Genomic DNA, 16,694 nt, shown 5'->3' with positions numbered 1-16,694 from the left:
TTTTTGTAGCTGTGTTGTTTATGTTTTTGCCCTGCCTTTGCCTCGTTAGGCTGTGACTTTAATAAAATTCCCCGCCGATTCAAAAAAAAAATGTGAAAATCATTGGGGTTGTTTCATAATCCGATTTATAAATTTTTGCAGCCTAATAATCATGACTATTTTGGTAAATCTGTTATTTTTTTATTAAATCTTAGAAAATATTAAATGATATTATCATTAGTTGTCTTTTTTCCTCTAATAATAATAATATTTTGAAAATAAATTCAAAATTTAATGATTTTATTACAAAAAAATTATGTATGTTTATATTTAACTAGCGGAAAAACCTGGGCTTCGTCTCGGGCCGTTTTTTATGATAAAATGTAAAAATTTTGACTGTAAGGACTAAAAGTGTCAAAACGGTTAAATAATTAAAAGGGTTGGAATTAACAAGTTTTTAGAAAAATGATCAAATTTATCAATTTCTTAAAGTTTTGTGGCCAAACTTTGAATATTAAAAGATTCCTAAAAAACATAAAAAATTTGATTGAAATGACCAAAAATATCAAAACGACTAAAAATGAAAGATAAAGTTAACAAAAATCATACAAGTTTACTATTAATTTAGGAACAAAGTTTTAAAAATCATTAGTTAAACAAGTGAGTTTTATATAACATTTTAGATAGATAAGAATAAAATAATTAAATTAATAAAAAAATCCATAAAAAGTTTAACAATTAAAAAGACACTTTAATTAGAGATCATCAGTATTAATGAAATAATAAGATGATAATATTTACCATTGGAAATGAAATTTCCTTATTTCTAAAAAAAATCTTTCTTAATAAATAAAAATAATTTGCTACGTGTCAATCTCTAATGAGTTTTGACACTTGTCATTTTGTGATATTTTTAAAATAAATATTTAGTTTGTTTCATTTTTTAAAATTAAAATCATTTATATATATAAAATATTAAATATTAAAAATATTATATGAAATTGTAATGAATATTCTTACTTTCTTATTTTAAAATTATTTTAAAGCTTTACATAAAAAAAAAATATTTATTACTAATCTATTATAATGTTCTTTGATTTTGTTAAACGGAGACTAGATTGACCTTTCAAAAACACAGGATCCAATTGAATACATAATTTCCAAGAGAAAACGATCAGCACATAATCGGGTAACCCGGTATCAGTTCTCAGTTCACCCGTCTTCGTTCGTAGTGGCTCTCCGTCGCGGTTGCACCGCCCACGTAAACCTATAGAATTGACGGAGCAAATTCTTCCATCTTATCAGAAGTGTCCTTTGAGAGCTTTATTGATTCCTCAATTTTGTGCCAACTCTCCAGGTTTGGATTCAAAACATATTCTACGTATCTTTTTTCTTTCTCACTAATTTGAATAGATGTTGACAAGTCATGTAGGACAGTAGGAGTTAAGCTGTTAGAAGTTGATCACGAAGTTGCTTGAACTTTCCGTGACAAGTTTAATCAAAATGCTACAGGGATATTAAGTTCTATTTTACATTTGGATGTCAGACTTGTTAGTGTTCCACTTTAAAGTTCGTTAATTTGTATTATTCAGCGAAGCATACCAATTATATTGAATTTCATGGTTAGTACCAAATTTATTTAAGTTTTGTATTCCTATAGCAGTATAGTACCTTCTTTGAGTTTGACAAGAAAACTCAATGTAGCTATTTCTTTTTGAATTGAACCATCATACGGGCTAGGTTGTAAAAAATTGAATATGAAGTTATTATGAGCTTCATAATGTAGTACAAAGCTTCACCTGCTGGCTTTAATTAAGTTGTTGTGAGTTTTATCTATTTCTTTTGTGCTGAATGGGAACCTATTCAGAGTATTTGGATATCAAACTTGTTACTTACTTACGTTTGTAGTTTATTTAATTCAGATTCAAAGTTGGGAGATGAACCCTAGAGAAAGCGTCTACCTTTCTTCCATGAGAAATCCATAACTTTCTCCTCAATCAAATGCCAGTTTGCAAGTAATGTGTCTGGTGTGATGGGTAGAAGAAAGCAAACACAGCCTCGTAGGGCACAGGCTACTGTTGGCAACAATGGTGTTTCTAAAGAGGATTTTTGCAATCCAGACACATCCCCTGCTTTAAAAACCGAGCATTCTGGTAACAACAATCCGTTTTACATTGAAGTCGATAGAGATAACTGGGTGTCGAAAGAGCATTATGACATCTCAGAAGTGATTCTGACAAATTTGAATGTAAGTGAAGAGTGTTATGATAGAAAATACGAGGATCAAAATTTTATCAATGAAGAAAAGTATAACTTTAGGTTTCGGTTGAACGGTGTAATAAAACCATTGCATATCCCTGTCTTATCTACTTCTGATATCTATCTGGAATTCATTGAGAAGCGAGTGGACATGGAAGCACATGTGATGGTAACAGGAAATTTTGATGGGCCTAGTGAAGGTGTTTCAGGGCTTGTTCACTTGGTTAGTATGAAGTTTTTGACTTTGAGGCCTACTACAGGGTTGACTTTTTCAGGGAATTTGTCATCTATTAGATTAAGAGTAGAGATACAAAAGTGTACATTTGAGGGTTCTGAGTCATTTTTTGGGACTACAAGGCAGATATGGAAGAAGAGTATGATGAATGTCATGGCTTGGCTACGCCCTGAAGTAACTACCTCAGAGGCTAGATATGGATATAAGGTACCTGAAGACATGGAGATTGGCCTACAACTAAATGAAAATACGAAAGGATCCAGGTTTGATGTATCTGGTTTTTATGAAGCAATAAAACCCTCAAAGTGAGTGTGCATAGTGTTGATACTGTAGATGATTATGGTTTATATGTTTATTTATTTTAATAATAAAATTGCAGGGATAACCCGATGCTAATGGATGACTTGCCTGACTTGCTCCCTGAGCTTAGACCATATCAAAGGCGTGCAGCTTTCTGGATGGTTGAACGAGAGAAAGGAACTTTCAGACATCTGAGAGAAAGTCAACAAAGTCAATCTGTTTCACCCCTATGTGTCCCTGTGGATTTAGTTGATTCCTGCTTTAAAATATATTACAATTCATTTAACGGAAGTGTTTCAATGAATCTTGAGAACTGTTCATCTTATGTTGTTGGTGGTATTCTTGCAGGTTAGTCTTTCTAATCTTTCATATATTTTTTTTTGTTGATGTTTTTACTGATATGTTTCTATGACAACACAACAACAGATGAAATGGGTCTAGGAAAAACCATTGAGCTGCTTGCTTGTATATTTGCACATAGAAAATCGGACATAGATGCTGATGATATAAGAAACAAGACAATACAAGTTGCTGGAGAGCAGAAATCTAACATCAAAAGAATGAAGAAAGAACGTGTTGAATGTGTATGTGGGGCTGTAAGTGAAAGCTCAAAGTATAAAGGTTTATGGGTACAATGTGATGTCTGTGATGCTTGGCAACATGCAGATTGTGTAGGCTATCAATATAAAGAAACAAATTCAGAACCAATAAAAGATTCAGAAAGTCTGAACGGTGATTCAAGAAAACGCAAAAGTTATAAAGGCTCCAAAGTCGTTATCTGTGATGGGGCCCACATTTGTCCATTTTGCTTAGAACTGAGTCAAGCAACCGGTTCCCCTGTTCCTACTGGTGCAACTCTTGTAGTATGTCCAGCTCCAATATTGCCACAGTGGCATGCTGAAATAACTCGGTAAACTACAACTACTATTGCCATTTATTGATCATTCAGCTTTATTGTATATATGCATGCTAAATGGTTTGTTTATTTCTTTTTGCAGTCATACAAGTCCAGGTTCACTAAAAGTTGTTGTGTATGAAGGAGTAAAACCAAGTTCACTTTATAATAATACCACATCTGTTACGAAAATTGATGAACTGATTAATGCTGACATTGTGTTAACAACATATGATGTGCTGAAACAAGACTTATCTCATGATTCTGAAAGGAATATAGGGGATAGGCGACTTTTGAGATACCAGAAGAAGTACCCTGTGATTCCAACTTTTCTGACTCGAATATTCTGGTGGAGGATTTGTTTGGATGAGGCTCAAATGGTGGAGAGTAATGCTGCTGCTGCAACAGAAATGGCAATGCGCTTACCTTGTATGCATCGTTGGTGTGTTACAGGAACCCCAATACAAAGAAAGCTGGATGACTTATTTGGGCTCTTAAGGTTTCTTAAAGCAACTCCTTATGATGTTTTCAAGTGGTGGGTTGATGTTATTAGGAATCCTTATGAGGTAATAACTAACTTACAGTTATTTACCTAATATGGGGGATTTGCAATCATGTTCTTGTTTTTACATTCACAGATGGGAGATGCAGGGGCTGTAGAATATACTCACAATCTCTTTAAACAAATAATGTGGAGATCCTCAAAATCACATGTTGCTGAAGAGTTGCACCTTCCTCCACAAGAAGAATGTCTCACTTGGCTATCCCTCACACCAATTGAAGAACACTTTTATCAGAGGCAACACGAGACCTGTCTCACATATGCTAGGGAAGTCATCCAAAGTTTCAAAAGTAGTATTCCTGAAGAAGAAGCTTCAGGAAATGATTCATCGGATTCTTTCCTTACACATGTGGAGGCTGCAAAACTTTTGAACTCCCTCTTGAAGCTAAGGCAAGCATGTTGTCATCCTCAAGTGGGAAGTTCAGGCGTACGTTCACTGCAGCAGTCTCCCATGACAATGGAGGAGATACTAATGGTTGGTTTTTCTTTTTATAATTCTTTTAATTCTCATTGTGTTATTTATCTTCTAATCAGCTTTACATTCCCCTAGGTTCTTGTAGGTAAGACTAAAGTAGAAGGGGAGGAAGCCCTGAGGAAGTTGGTTGTTGCATTGAATGGACTTGCAGGGATTGCTATTATTAAACAAGATTTTCCTCAAGCTATATCATTATATAAAGAAGCACTTGAATTAGCAGAAGAGCATTCAGAAGATTTCAGAGTTGACCCTCTGTTGAACATTCACATACATTATAATCTTGCTGAGATACTCCCTTTAACCACCAACTCTATACAAAAGTTTAATTCAGGTGAACAGAATCCTGGAAGTTGTGAAGGTAACATGTGCAAGACATGTGATGAGGATAGACCATTTTCTCTATCCAGTTGTACCAGTTACCAATCTTTGCAGATCACATGCAACAATTTAAAGCAAAAGTTTTTGTCTGTTTTCAATTCAAGATTGTCCATGGCTCAGCTGGAATTCAGGAAATCATATGACTTGGTAATTTCTCCAACCTTACTTTTTATTTAAAAAAAAGGGTTCATTTAGAATGTCTGAATCATTCATAAATCTGCCATGTGTTTCTTCTTAAACCTTTTTCAAGGTTAGTAATGGACTTAAAGATAGAAGACACCAACATACTGCTTGGTGGGCTGAAGCCTTGCAATATATCGAGCAAAATAAAGATTCTTCAACTGATTTCATCAGAAAGATAGGAGATGCTGTCTCTGAGACTCTTAACACTTCTAGAACATCAAGACTCGCATCCCGGTTTGTAATAGTTTATGTTCATTTTCTGCGTGTTTAATTTAATAGACCTTAATATTTTATTTTATAATTCAGGTTTCAGAGCATAACTGCTCTCAAGTATCATATCCAGAGTGGTCTGGAAAAATTGGAAGATTCTAGAAGGACTTTGCTGGATAGACTGTTGGAAGTTGACCAGAGCATGGAGAATCCAAGTATAGAGGATGTAGAACGTGTGAGATATTGTCCAAAATGCCAGGTCAATGGAGAGGGGCTCATATGTGTACACTGTGAACTAGATGAGTTATTTCAGGTTTTTAATCTTATTTTCAAAGTTGTACGTACATTTTGTTGATTGAAGTAGAAGGCAACTTGATCTCTTTTTGCTTATTGCAGGCATATGAGGCGAGGCTGTTTCGATTTAACAAAGGACATGGTGGAGGGGTGATTTCATCTGCTGACGAGGCGGTTGATTTAAGGAAAAAAGTGTCGGCTTTAAATCGGTTCTATTGGACTTTGTCACAGCCTGACAAAGCTCCACCACCATCAAGTAATGAAGATGAAGGGAAGAAAAGGGATGTTGGGGAGAAAGTTATGGTGAGTATACATATATCTACATGCATGCACATCATCAATCATATTACGTATTATTTTTTCGTATGAACAGGTTTCTAAATCTCCTTCAGAGCTGGAAGTTGTTCTTGGTGTTATAAAGAGCTATTCGAAGGCTCAATTAGGTAAAGAAGCCATGTCAGCAGCCAGAAAGCATCTATCTCTTCTTGAGGTAATGGATAAGGGATTCCATTTTTTGTTTGTCTTTATAACAAAAGGCTGACTACCTTTATTTACCCAACATTTTGTACTTTTTTGTATTTACTATTTTAAGGGAATGCGTAAGGAGTATGGTCATGCAAGATCCTTGGCACTTGCTCAAGCTCAAGTGCTTAATGCTCATGATGAGATATCAATGGCAACATCACGATTACGCCTTAGAGAAAATGAGGATGATAAATCCATTGATGCTTTGAGTCTGGAAGAGCTAGAAACAGCAAACGTTGAAAATTCAAGTGAAAAGTTTGTTGCTTTATCCTCGTTATTGCGTGTGAAAGGGCAACTTCGGTATTTGAAGGGTTTGGTACAGTCAAAACAAACTGTTGATGATCCATCTCATGAAGTTATGATGAATTCTAATACTAATTTGGTGAAAGAGGGATTAGGCGATGACATGTGTCCTGTTTGTCAAGATAAGATCACCACTCAGAAGATGGTTTTTCAGTGTGGGCATCTTACATGTTGTAAATGTAAGTATAGTGTTTAATTTGTTGATTGATTCTTTTTCATGTTGGAAGGGTGTTGTGCATTAAAGTAATAGTATGTTGTTAAATGATAAATGTGCAGGTTTTATTGGAATGAGTGAGAGGGGGATGAGTCAGGCTGATAAGAAATGGATGATGTGTCCAACATGTAGACAACCCACAGAATATGGGAACGTTGCTTTTGTTGATGATGAGCAAAAACCACCTGATGTTTCTGTTACTGCTTTTAAAACCTCAGAAGCTTCTGTGACTGTCAACGGTTCATATAGCACCAAGGTATATAGTAGTATATTATACATTTTATTTAATGCTTTTAGGTTACTGTTGATGATTTATTTATTCTTATTTTTTTTTTTGTAGATTCTAGCAGTCACAAGGAGAATACTGTGTATCGGTTCCACAAATCCAACAGACAAAATTCTTGTTTTCTCAAGTTGGAATGATGTTCTTGATGTACTGGAACATGCTTTTACAGCTAATGATATTAGTTTTATCAGAATGAAAGGAGGAAGGTACATTTATTTTATACGCAGTACAACCTCCATGCCATACCATACCATACCATACCTGTGAGTGCTGATTTTATCTGCGGGAAATGACTTTTTCAGGAAATCACAAGTTGCTATCAGTGAATTTAAAGGAGAGAAAGTTGATGTGAAAGATGGTGTGAATAAGAAAATGAAAATGAAAATGAAGCAGAGAGAAAGAAATTCCATTCAAGTAATGCTGCTATTGATTCAGCATGGGGCGAATGGGCTTAATCTTTTGGAAGCACAACATGTTATTCTTGTAGAGCCGCTACTCAACCCCGCAGCAGAAGCACAAGCCATCAGCAGGGTCCACCGCATCGGACAGACCAAAAAGACACTCGTTCATCGTTTCATAGTACGCACGCATGCACACCTTTTAACCAGTCCCAGTACAATCTGTTTTGTGTTCTGTCCTGATTAATAAAATGATATTGTATGACAGGTGAAGGACACAGTGGAAGAAAGCTTATATAAACTGAATAAAAGCAGAGATGGTGGTTCGTTTATAAGCGGAAACAAAAGGAACCAAGATCAGCCTGTTTTCACACTCAAAGATGTTGAGTCTCTTTTCAAAGTTTCTCCATCAACAATCCAACAACAGAAAAACCAAGACAACAAAGATTCAGATTTAATGCATCTGCCGCCAGGTGTCGCCGCTGCTATAGCCGCCGAGAGGAGGCTCATGGACCAGACCAAACAAGTTGATGAAGCGGGGCGGGGCCCATCATAGGTGGCCGGGTCTATACTCTAGTTATCTCTCTCAGTAAATATCACTTATTAGCTTAGATAGTTACTATAGTTTGAAATGAACTCTCTACACTCCATATTGAGTTTTAGTTTAGTTTCATTTTCAGATTTTTTTCTCTAATTTATTTAATATAAAAACAACTTAACAGGAAAACTGACATGTTGGTTGCTTTATGTATTCATCATATTTTGTTTGTTTTTAGGAGCAAATGCAAGAAATAGTATTAGTGATATGGTTTCTAGTTTTTCCTTATTATAATATTGCATTTTCTTTTTCCTAATTACAACATTGTACTTCAAACTGTTTCTTATTACCAAATTTGTCCATCATATGTTGTAATACGTTGATTTCAACTATGATAACCTGACACAACTTAACATATTTTTATGCAATACATATGTAAGTTCATTTTCATTGTTGTTCTTGATTCAACCCCATGTCTAATGTTTCCTGTTTGGTGATTGGGCTATTTTACACCCATTCATGTTGTGGGGATTTCATAATTAGTTAATAGTCTTCAAAGCTCAAGCTCAAGTTCAAAGTTAGCTGCCTCTTTTGGTAAATGTGGTTCTGTTATTGCTACTATATGCTTATCCGCTCCTCTGTTTCACCACTATCACGGGTGTGTACTTAGATGTTTTATAATTTTATTAGGGGATAATGAAATAAATGGGTAACAAACTAATAGTTTAAAATACCATTAAACTGAATAAATGTTGTCAGAAGGTGACAAACTTTCATATTTGTTTTTAAAAAGACCATTGTAACTGGGAATAGTAGGTTTTTTCTGTTTCAATGGTATTTTTTTTTGGTAAAAAAAGTGTTACCTTTTAACATTTATTTAGTTTAATGCTATTTCTAAATTGTTTTGAATAGTTTGGTGTGAAAATGATCTTAGAAGATTCTTACTTTAAAAAAACTTCGAAAAAATGTTTTTAGCATAAAATTATTTTTGATAGAAAATATGAAAATTTTGCAGAACAATAATTTTGCAGGTCTAACTAATGTTTTTTTTCCCTTCCCAATGCCTCATTGTTTTGGACATTTGCGCAGGTCAAACCTCACTTAGAACTTCGTTTTATCAACGTAAACTTCTATTTTGATGTGAAAATTTCTACAAGGATTCCTAACAAAAAACATAAATAGAAGTATTATTTTTTTTTTAAAATATGAAAAGTGAACAATAATTTCACGAGTTAATTTTTTTTCAAAAATATTTTAGACATTTCTAACGGTCAAGCATACGAATTCATTGATAAAACATGCCAATTTACATATTCAATCCTATTCCAAAACATGTGGTTTTGGATTTCTTTCATGTCCGACAACTATTTCTTAAGTTGTACCTGTAAAATTAATTAGTTTTGAAGGAAAAAACTTAACTTTTTGTTTAAATTTTGGAAATTGATTAATATTTTAATTAATTTTTTTTTCTCTAAAAAAATAATTACTCTAAAATCTAATTACTGTTAAGCCGTCAAAACCCGGACAAAATCTTCAACGCTTACTCATGTACCGCACGATTAAATTTTCCCAGGAGCAGAAGAACGGTCAAGATTTCCTCCGTATCCTTTTCCGCTTCATCAAAACTCTTAAACGGACGGTTCTGTTGCTCTCTTTTTCTCTTCTGTTGTTTTGATTTTGAAGCGATCTCTTGACGATGGAGGCGGAGCTGAAAGAGCTATTCGAGGCGGCCAAGAAAGCGGCAGACGCTGCGGCTGTTGACGGCGCTGGTGCAGATTCTTCTCCGGAGGAAGATCGTTGTATAGACGCCTTGAAAGCCCTTAAAAAATTCCCTGTTAACTATCAAGTTCTCGTTTCCACGCAGGTAAATTATGTTTTCTCATCAAGTACAGTAAATTTGTTTTGGTTTTGTGCTGTTAATCGAGATTGTATATCATGAATGTGAATATGTGTGGTTGTTTTCTAATTTTTGGGGCGAATTAGGATTTCGCTTTTGAAAACCTAGGTTTTTGACATTTCGAATCCTTTTTCATACTTCCGACCATTGGCATTCTTAAAATTGTTGACACTTTCAAAACATAAAACACTTGAGAAGCTATGGATTTCTAATTCAACGAAAAGATAAGGCAGATATTCAACTGCAACAAAGAGAAGAAGTACAATTTTCGAGACACCGAGTAAAAAAAATCAAGTCAGGAGAAAGTATATGGCGTGTTAATTAGGTTTCACTCTGAAGCCCAAACTTCAGAAGCTTAAGCACCGTAAGAAAACTGGTTTTGGAGGTTTTTAATTTATCTTTTATGGAAGAAGATAGAAGACTGTGTTATTGTTAATTCTAGTAACCTAATTTGAAAATTAGCTACCTTCCTTTGCTTATGTTGATTAGGGAAGCACACTGTTGTGAATTCTGAGTTCTTGCTGGTATACAGCTTTTTTCTGTATTCTTAAATTGCTATGCTGATATGGGAAGTTCACATTCAAAGTCTCAAGCTTTCAACATATGCAGTAGTAATGAAACAAATTGCATTTAAACAAATTCAATTTACAAAATCTGAAGACTTTTTTTTTTTTGTAAATATATATATATATTTTAATTTCAGGTGGGGAAGCGGCTTCGCCAACTAACAAAACACCCCAGAAAGAAGATTCAGTCGTTAGCTGCTGAAATGGTTGAGATATGGAAAAACATAATCGTTGAAGAAACATTAAAGAACAAGAAGAACGGAAGTTCAGACATCATAAAATCTGAAAATGGAGCAGAGGCTTCCAACAAGAAAATCCAGAAATCAAACTCCATCAAGATCGAGAACGTCTCAAAGACTGAAAGTATCAAGATTGAGAAACATGTTCATAGCAGCACACAAGACAAAAAAGTCAACATTCTCAAGGTTGAAAAGCAAGAACACACTGTCAGTGTCACCAAAGAAGAAAACAAACGACCAAAACCAAATAATGTCATGGCCCCACCAAAACTAACTTCCCTTGTTTACTGCAAGGATCCTGTAAGAGACAAAATCCGTGAGCTTCTTTCAGAGGCATTATGCAAAGTTTCTGGTGAAGTTGAAGATGAATTAAGAGATGAAGTGGAAGCTTCAGATCCTCACAGAGTCGCTGTGTCAGTGGAGTCTGCAATGTTTGAAAAATGGGGGAGATCAAATGGGGCACAAAAGTTCAAATACAGATCGATCATGTTCAATATTAAAGATCCTAAAAACCCTGATTTCAGAAGGAAAGTGTTGCTTGGGCATGTGAAACCAGAAAGGATTCTTGAATTGACACCTGAAGAGATGGCGAGCACTGAAAGACAAATGGAGAATGTGAAAATAAAAGAGAAAGCTTTAATGGAGTGTGAACGTGGGGCCCCACCAAAAGCCACTACGGATCAGTTCAGATGTGGGAGATGTGGGAAACGGAAGTGCACTTATTACCAGTTGCAGACTCGGAGTGCTGATGAACCCATGACCACTTTTGTCACCTGTGTAAACTGCGATAATCACTGGAAGTTCTGTTAATGGAATCAGCCATTTGTCAGGTAAGATTTAATGTTTCAGTTTTTTCTTTTTAGAAAGATTTTTTTTTTCTTGATTATTGTAAGATGTAGTAGGTGTTCGACCGTGCCTTTTATGTTATATGAGGCCGTTGTGTTAGTTTTTACCATACAGACATTTAGTTTGTACTTTGTATCCTTGTACCTCCCTCCATAAACAAACTTTATTTTCTTTCTTGGTTTCCCTTACTGTTTTCTGTTCTTGTAATATGTTGTTTTAAGTCGAACTCTTCTTCAGTTTGTTGTGTTTATACATGTTTTTTTTTACTGTTTCATATGTGTAAGTTCTTTTTGTGACTTACAAAGAAGTGTAGGGCCTTAAGTGGAGTTGTCAATTACGCACGCAAGGTGTTCGATAAAAGTCCTTGAGGTTCGATAAAGAACATGGGGTTAATAATGATGCTGTGTACGTGGATGTGTATAGATGAAGTTACTCGGTGGAAGGGTTGCATGACTTGCATCTATCAAAAAAAAAAAACATTACTAAATAAAAAATTCAATACTATTTCTTTATTAAGTAATCGGAGCCATGGTATGCGCTAGATTTTATTTCAAGTTTTAAAACACTGTTTCCAGATAGGAAGTGACATACAAATACAATTATGTAATGATATATATATATATATATATATATATATATATATATATATATATATATATATATATATATATATATATATATATATATATATATATATATATATATAAAAGTTTGGTGATCCATGCATTACATTTTTAGGCACAATGATGATGTTGTTTATCCTTGATTGCTTGAAACATTTGTGAGCTCTTGTAGAAAATTCCTGCTCTTCTTTTATAATCCATTGGTTCTTTTCCATCATCTTCCCCCATGATCGCTTCCATCTCCATTAACTCAACCTCTTCATTTACATCGTCATCTTCTTTGCTTTCCTCCACAGCCCTATCCCATTTGTCGTCACTCATCTCCTCCTTTCGTTTGCTCGCTGGCCTCATCTTCCAATCTCCTCCACCACTCTCCAAACGCCCCTTCTGTCGCCGGAAACCTTGCCGGAGGTTCAACCTCCGGTGGTGTTTTCCTGGTTGAGAAAATAAGTTTGAGATTTGTAGCTGTGGGGGTTGAGGTGCATGCAGGCTGGAGATACAAACACAAGCCTCCATCTGAGTAGTTAAGTAATGCTTGAAGCTATTGAAGGGAGGGTTTATATAATAGGCCAGTAAGGCTTTCAGTTCAAGTGCCACGTGGATTGTATGGATACGTGGCAATGTGGGATTTTAGACACGTTTTTGAGGAGGAGTTAGGTGGTTAGGTGATAGATAAAGCCAGGTACAGATAAACCGGCCGCCATTACAAGGAAGAAACGGGGAAGTAAATTCCATGTAAACTTCCATAACGACGAATATAAACTCCGTCGATAATTACAAAAACCGTTCTCTCGTTTTGTCAACGTCCTACACAATGATCGTTTCCGTTTCCGTTTCCGTTTCCTCACCCTTCACCAAAATTTTCCATTGTCATAAATTCAAAAACAAGATTTTAAATTTAATTTCTTAAACGATAATTGAAACTTTGAATAATATATAATCGATATTTTTACTTTATCTTTATTTTATAAACTTAGGTGGTAACATGTAATCATCAATGATTATTTGTATTGACAATAAGCTCCAGCAACCTTTAAGACGTTTATTGATTAAATATAATAATATGCCACCTTAAAATCAATAACCTCTGAATTTAGAGTACATGACGTATTGAGTTAGATAGAAGGGTCAATTACCATCAACACACTCATGGATTCGGAATGCTTGAACCATATTATATGTCTCTATCGTTATTTACAAAACCAATACCACTAGCTATTCCTACTTCTAAGATTTAGAATAATATGTAAACTACTGAACGTCCCTAGATAGTTAACTCTATCAATATCCTAACATGTCTTTGACATAAATCTGTAATTAAAACAGAGTAACGACACATACCCAAATCATTCTAAAGCATATAACACAATCTTTGCACATGCTAACTATTAAACATTACAACAAGAACCCTAAACTAAGTTGAAATTTAGTGATTTAGCAAATCAAGTTCAAGAGAATGCCATTCTATCATCTCTCCTTTTAATGCCTTTGAGCTTCAGAATAGAAGCAAGCCTTGGCCCACCTTCGGGATTAAGCTTAGTAACATGGAAAAAGTAGTAGCATCAGGGGAGAAACCTTTGTTAACCATTTCCTCCAAAAGAACCTCAGTTTCTCTACATTCATTTTGCTTCAAAAACTCTTGAACTATAACATTATACGTTACACTATTTGGCAAACAACCATTCTCTTCCATTTTCATAAGCATTTCTTTCGCTTCAACAAATAACCCTTTTTGGCAATGTACACGTATCATGATCGTATAACTCCAAACATTTGGCTTCAATCCTTTCAAAGAAATTTCATCAAACAAATCCATCGCCAAATCCAATTTCCCACATTTACTACAACCATCAATCAAAATATTATACAAAGCAACATCTTTCATCAATTCACACCTTGATCTTCCCATAGAACGAAAAAGATCCAATGCATCAGAACACTCAAAGTTTTTGCACATTCCATGGAACAAGATTCTGTAAGTGCATAAATCAGGAGTCTTGCCCTTCATTTGCATCTCATTAAAGAATTCCCTACCCATTTTACAATTACCCGTATGAAACAAACCTTGTAGAATACTATTGTAAGTAACAACATTAGGAATCAAACCCTTGTTTTGGATTTCTTGAAAAAGTTTCATGGCCTCATTGATTTGTTTCTTTTTGCAATACCCGTTTATCAAGCTTCCATAAGTGACAATATTAGGTACAAGATCTCTTTCCACCATTCGATCAAGAACTTTATGAGCTTCCTCTACTTCACCACGTAAACAATATCCATCAATTAGTGCACTATAAGTGACTACATTCGGATCCACGCCTCTTTGAACCATGGATTGCACGACATTTTCAGCATCTTTTATAGATCCGTTCTTGCAAAAGGTATTTACCAAGATTGTAAATATATGCACCCCAGGAAAGATTCCTTGTTCCTCCATATCTCTCAACATTCTTGCAGCCTCGTTCTCACGTCCAAAGTTGCATAGACTATGAATCAAGGAGGTGTAGGTGTAAATATTTGGGAGGATGCCTTTTTCAGTCATTTTGGCAAGCAGTTGGAGTGCATCATCAATCATGTTGTCTTTGCAGAGGCTATCGATGATTGTGTTGTATTGTGCCACGTAGGGTTTACATGAGCTTGCTTCCATGAACCTGAGCAAGTCAAGAGCCCTGCTACAGTGGCCTACTTTACAAAGCCCGTTGATAACAGTTCCATACATAACTTGATTAGGTTCACAAAGCTTCTCTCTGAGCAGTTTCTTGAATAATTCAACAGCTTCAAAAACATGATCAGTTAAAACTAACCCGTTTATGAGAGTGCTGTACGTGGTCACATTGGGTGGATGCCCTTGCTTTACGATGGTGGCTAGTAAAGCAAAACCATACTTCACTTGGTTAAGGTGGCAATGGCAGTTGATAGAGATGTTGATTGCAAATAGATCACTCGGAATACCCATTAAATTTATTTGCTTGAAAAGAGAAAGCGCAGTTGAGTAATGCTCCATCTTGGCAATAACAGTGATCAGCTTGGTAAATTCGAAGATTGATGGTCGAGGTTGCCTGTGAAGCATTTGATCAAACAGATGGAGGGCGTCGTTGAGCTTAGTGATTTGGGCAACTGTGGAATTATTTCTTAGAAACAAAATCTTTTGATGCGAAAGGTATCTTGATCCAGTATCGCCATCATGCGGAGAACGATGAGGAAGAATCGAGAGGTATGAGGAAGAAGAGGATAGAAAAAAGCCGTCACCTTTAGTAAGATAACGAAGAACCCATTTGTTTGTGTAGATCATTTTGACATCACCGAGTCCTTATGGTTTAGGAAACAAATACAAATAAATTGTTCAGCAGCAAAGTGTGTATCAAACTTCTTTAAATAAATTTTAAAATGCTTTTACTAGTTTACTACATGTGTTTTATCGGAAAATGATAAGAAAAGAGTTTGATACTTTTTGTGAAAAGAAATAATAATGCTTTTTTCCATTAAAATAAATCCACATTTTTATTCTATTTCTGTAATGAAGGGAATTGTTATCGAGAATATGAAAACAATTGTGATTGAATGATTAGAGTTCAAACCGATGATATTTTGTGTTCTTGTGATTCGTTTGAAGGAATGATTCCTTATCGGAAGCCGATGATCCAAGAAAATCACAAGTATCAAACTCCAAAAGATTTGATTCAAACTCACAAAGTTCAAGCTGTGGAAAGTGGGTTTGTTCATGAGATCAAGTCTTCAAGATGCAAAAAGATGAGAAAGAAAAAGAAGAAGAAGATGAATCGGAAGAATAAGCAAGTTTACTCACAAAAATCGTCATATGTTGTGAAGCCAAAATCCGTGAAGCAAATTTGGGTTCCAAAGCAACAATCTCCAAAGGTTGCATTGAATTTGAAGTCAAAACCCAAATGTGTTGGTGGTTCTTTTGAAGATGTTCTTGGATCATTGAAGAACACGGAGAACACGAAGAACGAGTTGTACATCTCGCATGGTGAGTGGTACAATGTTCGATTTGGAGATTTTCTCATTTCGACAAAAGAACCAAGATCTTCCAAATTTGATTCGTTCGTTGAAAATGGATCTCGATTCGTCAAAAAGGTATCTCAAATTCTCAAATGGATTCCAAAACATCCATGATTTCGATTTGTGATTTACGTTTTTCATTTTTGATCGATTTGCCTCATTGGATCTAATCCGTTTCAACCTCATTGTTGATCCAATTATTCTTGTTAAGATCAAATTCAAACAAAAAACAAAATAAAATTTACTGGTCATCTTCCGTGATCCAAAGTCTCAATATTAATGTTCATGATTTGTTGAAGCCCAATCAATGATCGATATATGATTCATAACTTTGAGCCAAAAAAAAATCTCGATTCATTACTGTTCATTCAAACATATTGAGCCCAAACACTTATTTATTTTACTGTTCATCCGATGGAATTTCAAGCCCAATTTTGATATTCTTTGTTATGTACAATACGCATAAAAGTGT

General features: G+C 35.0%; 2 protein-coding genes and 1 pseudogene across 3 annotated transcripts; 2 read left to right on the top strand and 1 right to left on the bottom strand.

Annotated features, from left to right (window-relative positions):
* Nucleotides 1-1,101: 1,101 nt before the first annotated feature.
* On the top strand, nucleotides 1,102-8,302 carry LOC111883739 (uncharacterized). Of its 2 annotated transcripts, none has more exons than XM_023880067.3 (16): nucleotides 1,102-1,336; nucleotides 1,902-2,778; nucleotides 2,853-3,121; nucleotides 3,200-3,683; nucleotides 3,772-4,234; nucleotides 4,307-4,705; nucleotides 4,781-5,230; nucleotides 5,334-5,500; nucleotides 5,573-5,789; nucleotides 5,873-6,073; nucleotides 6,144-6,260; nucleotides 6,363-6,777; nucleotides 6,875-7,068; nucleotides 7,153-7,304; nucleotides 7,401-7,677; nucleotides 7,765-8,302. In XM_023880067.3, the coding sequence occupies exons 2-16, from the start codon at nucleotides 2,012-2,014 to the stop codon at nucleotides 8,050-8,052; spliced, it is 4,860 nt and encodes a 1,619-aa protein (XP_023735835.1). In that variant the 5' UTR covers nucleotides 1,102-1,336; nucleotides 1,902-2,011; the 3' UTR covers nucleotides 8,053-8,302. The 2 variants fall into 2 exon arrangements, with proteins under 2 accessions (XP_023735835.1, XP_023735838.1); XM_023880070.3 differs by having other exon boundaries at nucleotides 1,888-2,778.
* Nucleotides 8,303-9,680: 1,378 nt separating this feature from the next.
* On the top strand, nucleotides 9,681-11,753 carry LOC111883757 (transcription elongation factor TFIIS). Its single transcript, XM_023880079.3, has 2 exons — nucleotides 9,681-9,898; nucleotides 10,635-11,753. The coding sequence occupies exons 1-2, from the start codon at nucleotides 9,731-9,733 to the stop codon at nucleotides 11,544-11,546; spliced, it is 1,080 nt and encodes a 359-aa protein (XP_023735847.1). The 5' UTR covers nucleotides 9,681-9,730; the 3' UTR covers nucleotides 11,547-11,753.
* Nucleotides 11,754-13,330: 1,577 nt separating this feature from the next.
* On the bottom strand, nucleotides 13,331-15,634 carry LOC111883766 (putative pentatricopeptide repeat-containing protein At1g12700, mitochondrial; annotated as a pseudogene).
* Nucleotides 15,635-16,694: the final 1,060 nt, after the last annotated feature.

The sequence above is a fragment of the Lactuca sativa genome, chromosome 2, assembly GCF_002870075.4.
Source record: "Lactuca sativa cultivar Salinas chromosome 2, Lsat_Salinas_v11, whole genome shotgun sequence".
NCBI lineage: Eukaryota > Viridiplantae > Streptophyta > Magnoliopsida > Asterales > Asteraceae > Lactuca > Lactuca sativa.
The sequence above is the reverse complement of the archived record's forward strand: the minus strand, read 5'-3'. Positions and strand labels throughout refer to the sequence as shown.

Excerpts from the sequence above, each read along its gene's own strand:
- LOC111883739 (XM_023880067.3), top strand. The coding sequence starts at position 2,012 with ATGGGTAGAAGAAAGCAAACACAGCCTCGTAGGGCACAGGCTACTGTT. Across the intron at positions 6,261-6,362 it reads AGCATCTATCTCTTCTTGAG|GGAATGCGTAAGGAGTATGG; the intron begins GTAATGGATAAG and ends TACTATTTTAAG. Across the intron at positions 7,305-7,400 it reads ATCAGAATGAAAGGAGGAAG|GAAATCACAAGTTGCTATCA; the intron begins GTACATTTATTT and ends TGACTTTTTCAG.
- LOC111883757 (XM_023880079.3), top strand. The coding sequence starts at position 9,731 with ATGGAGGCGGAGCTGAAAGAGCTATTCGAGGCGGCCAAGAAAGCGGCA. Across the intron at positions 9,899-10,634 it reads AAGTTCTCGTTTCCACGCAG|GTGGGGAAGCGGCTTCGCCA; the intron begins GTAAATTATGTT and ends TTTTAATTTCAG.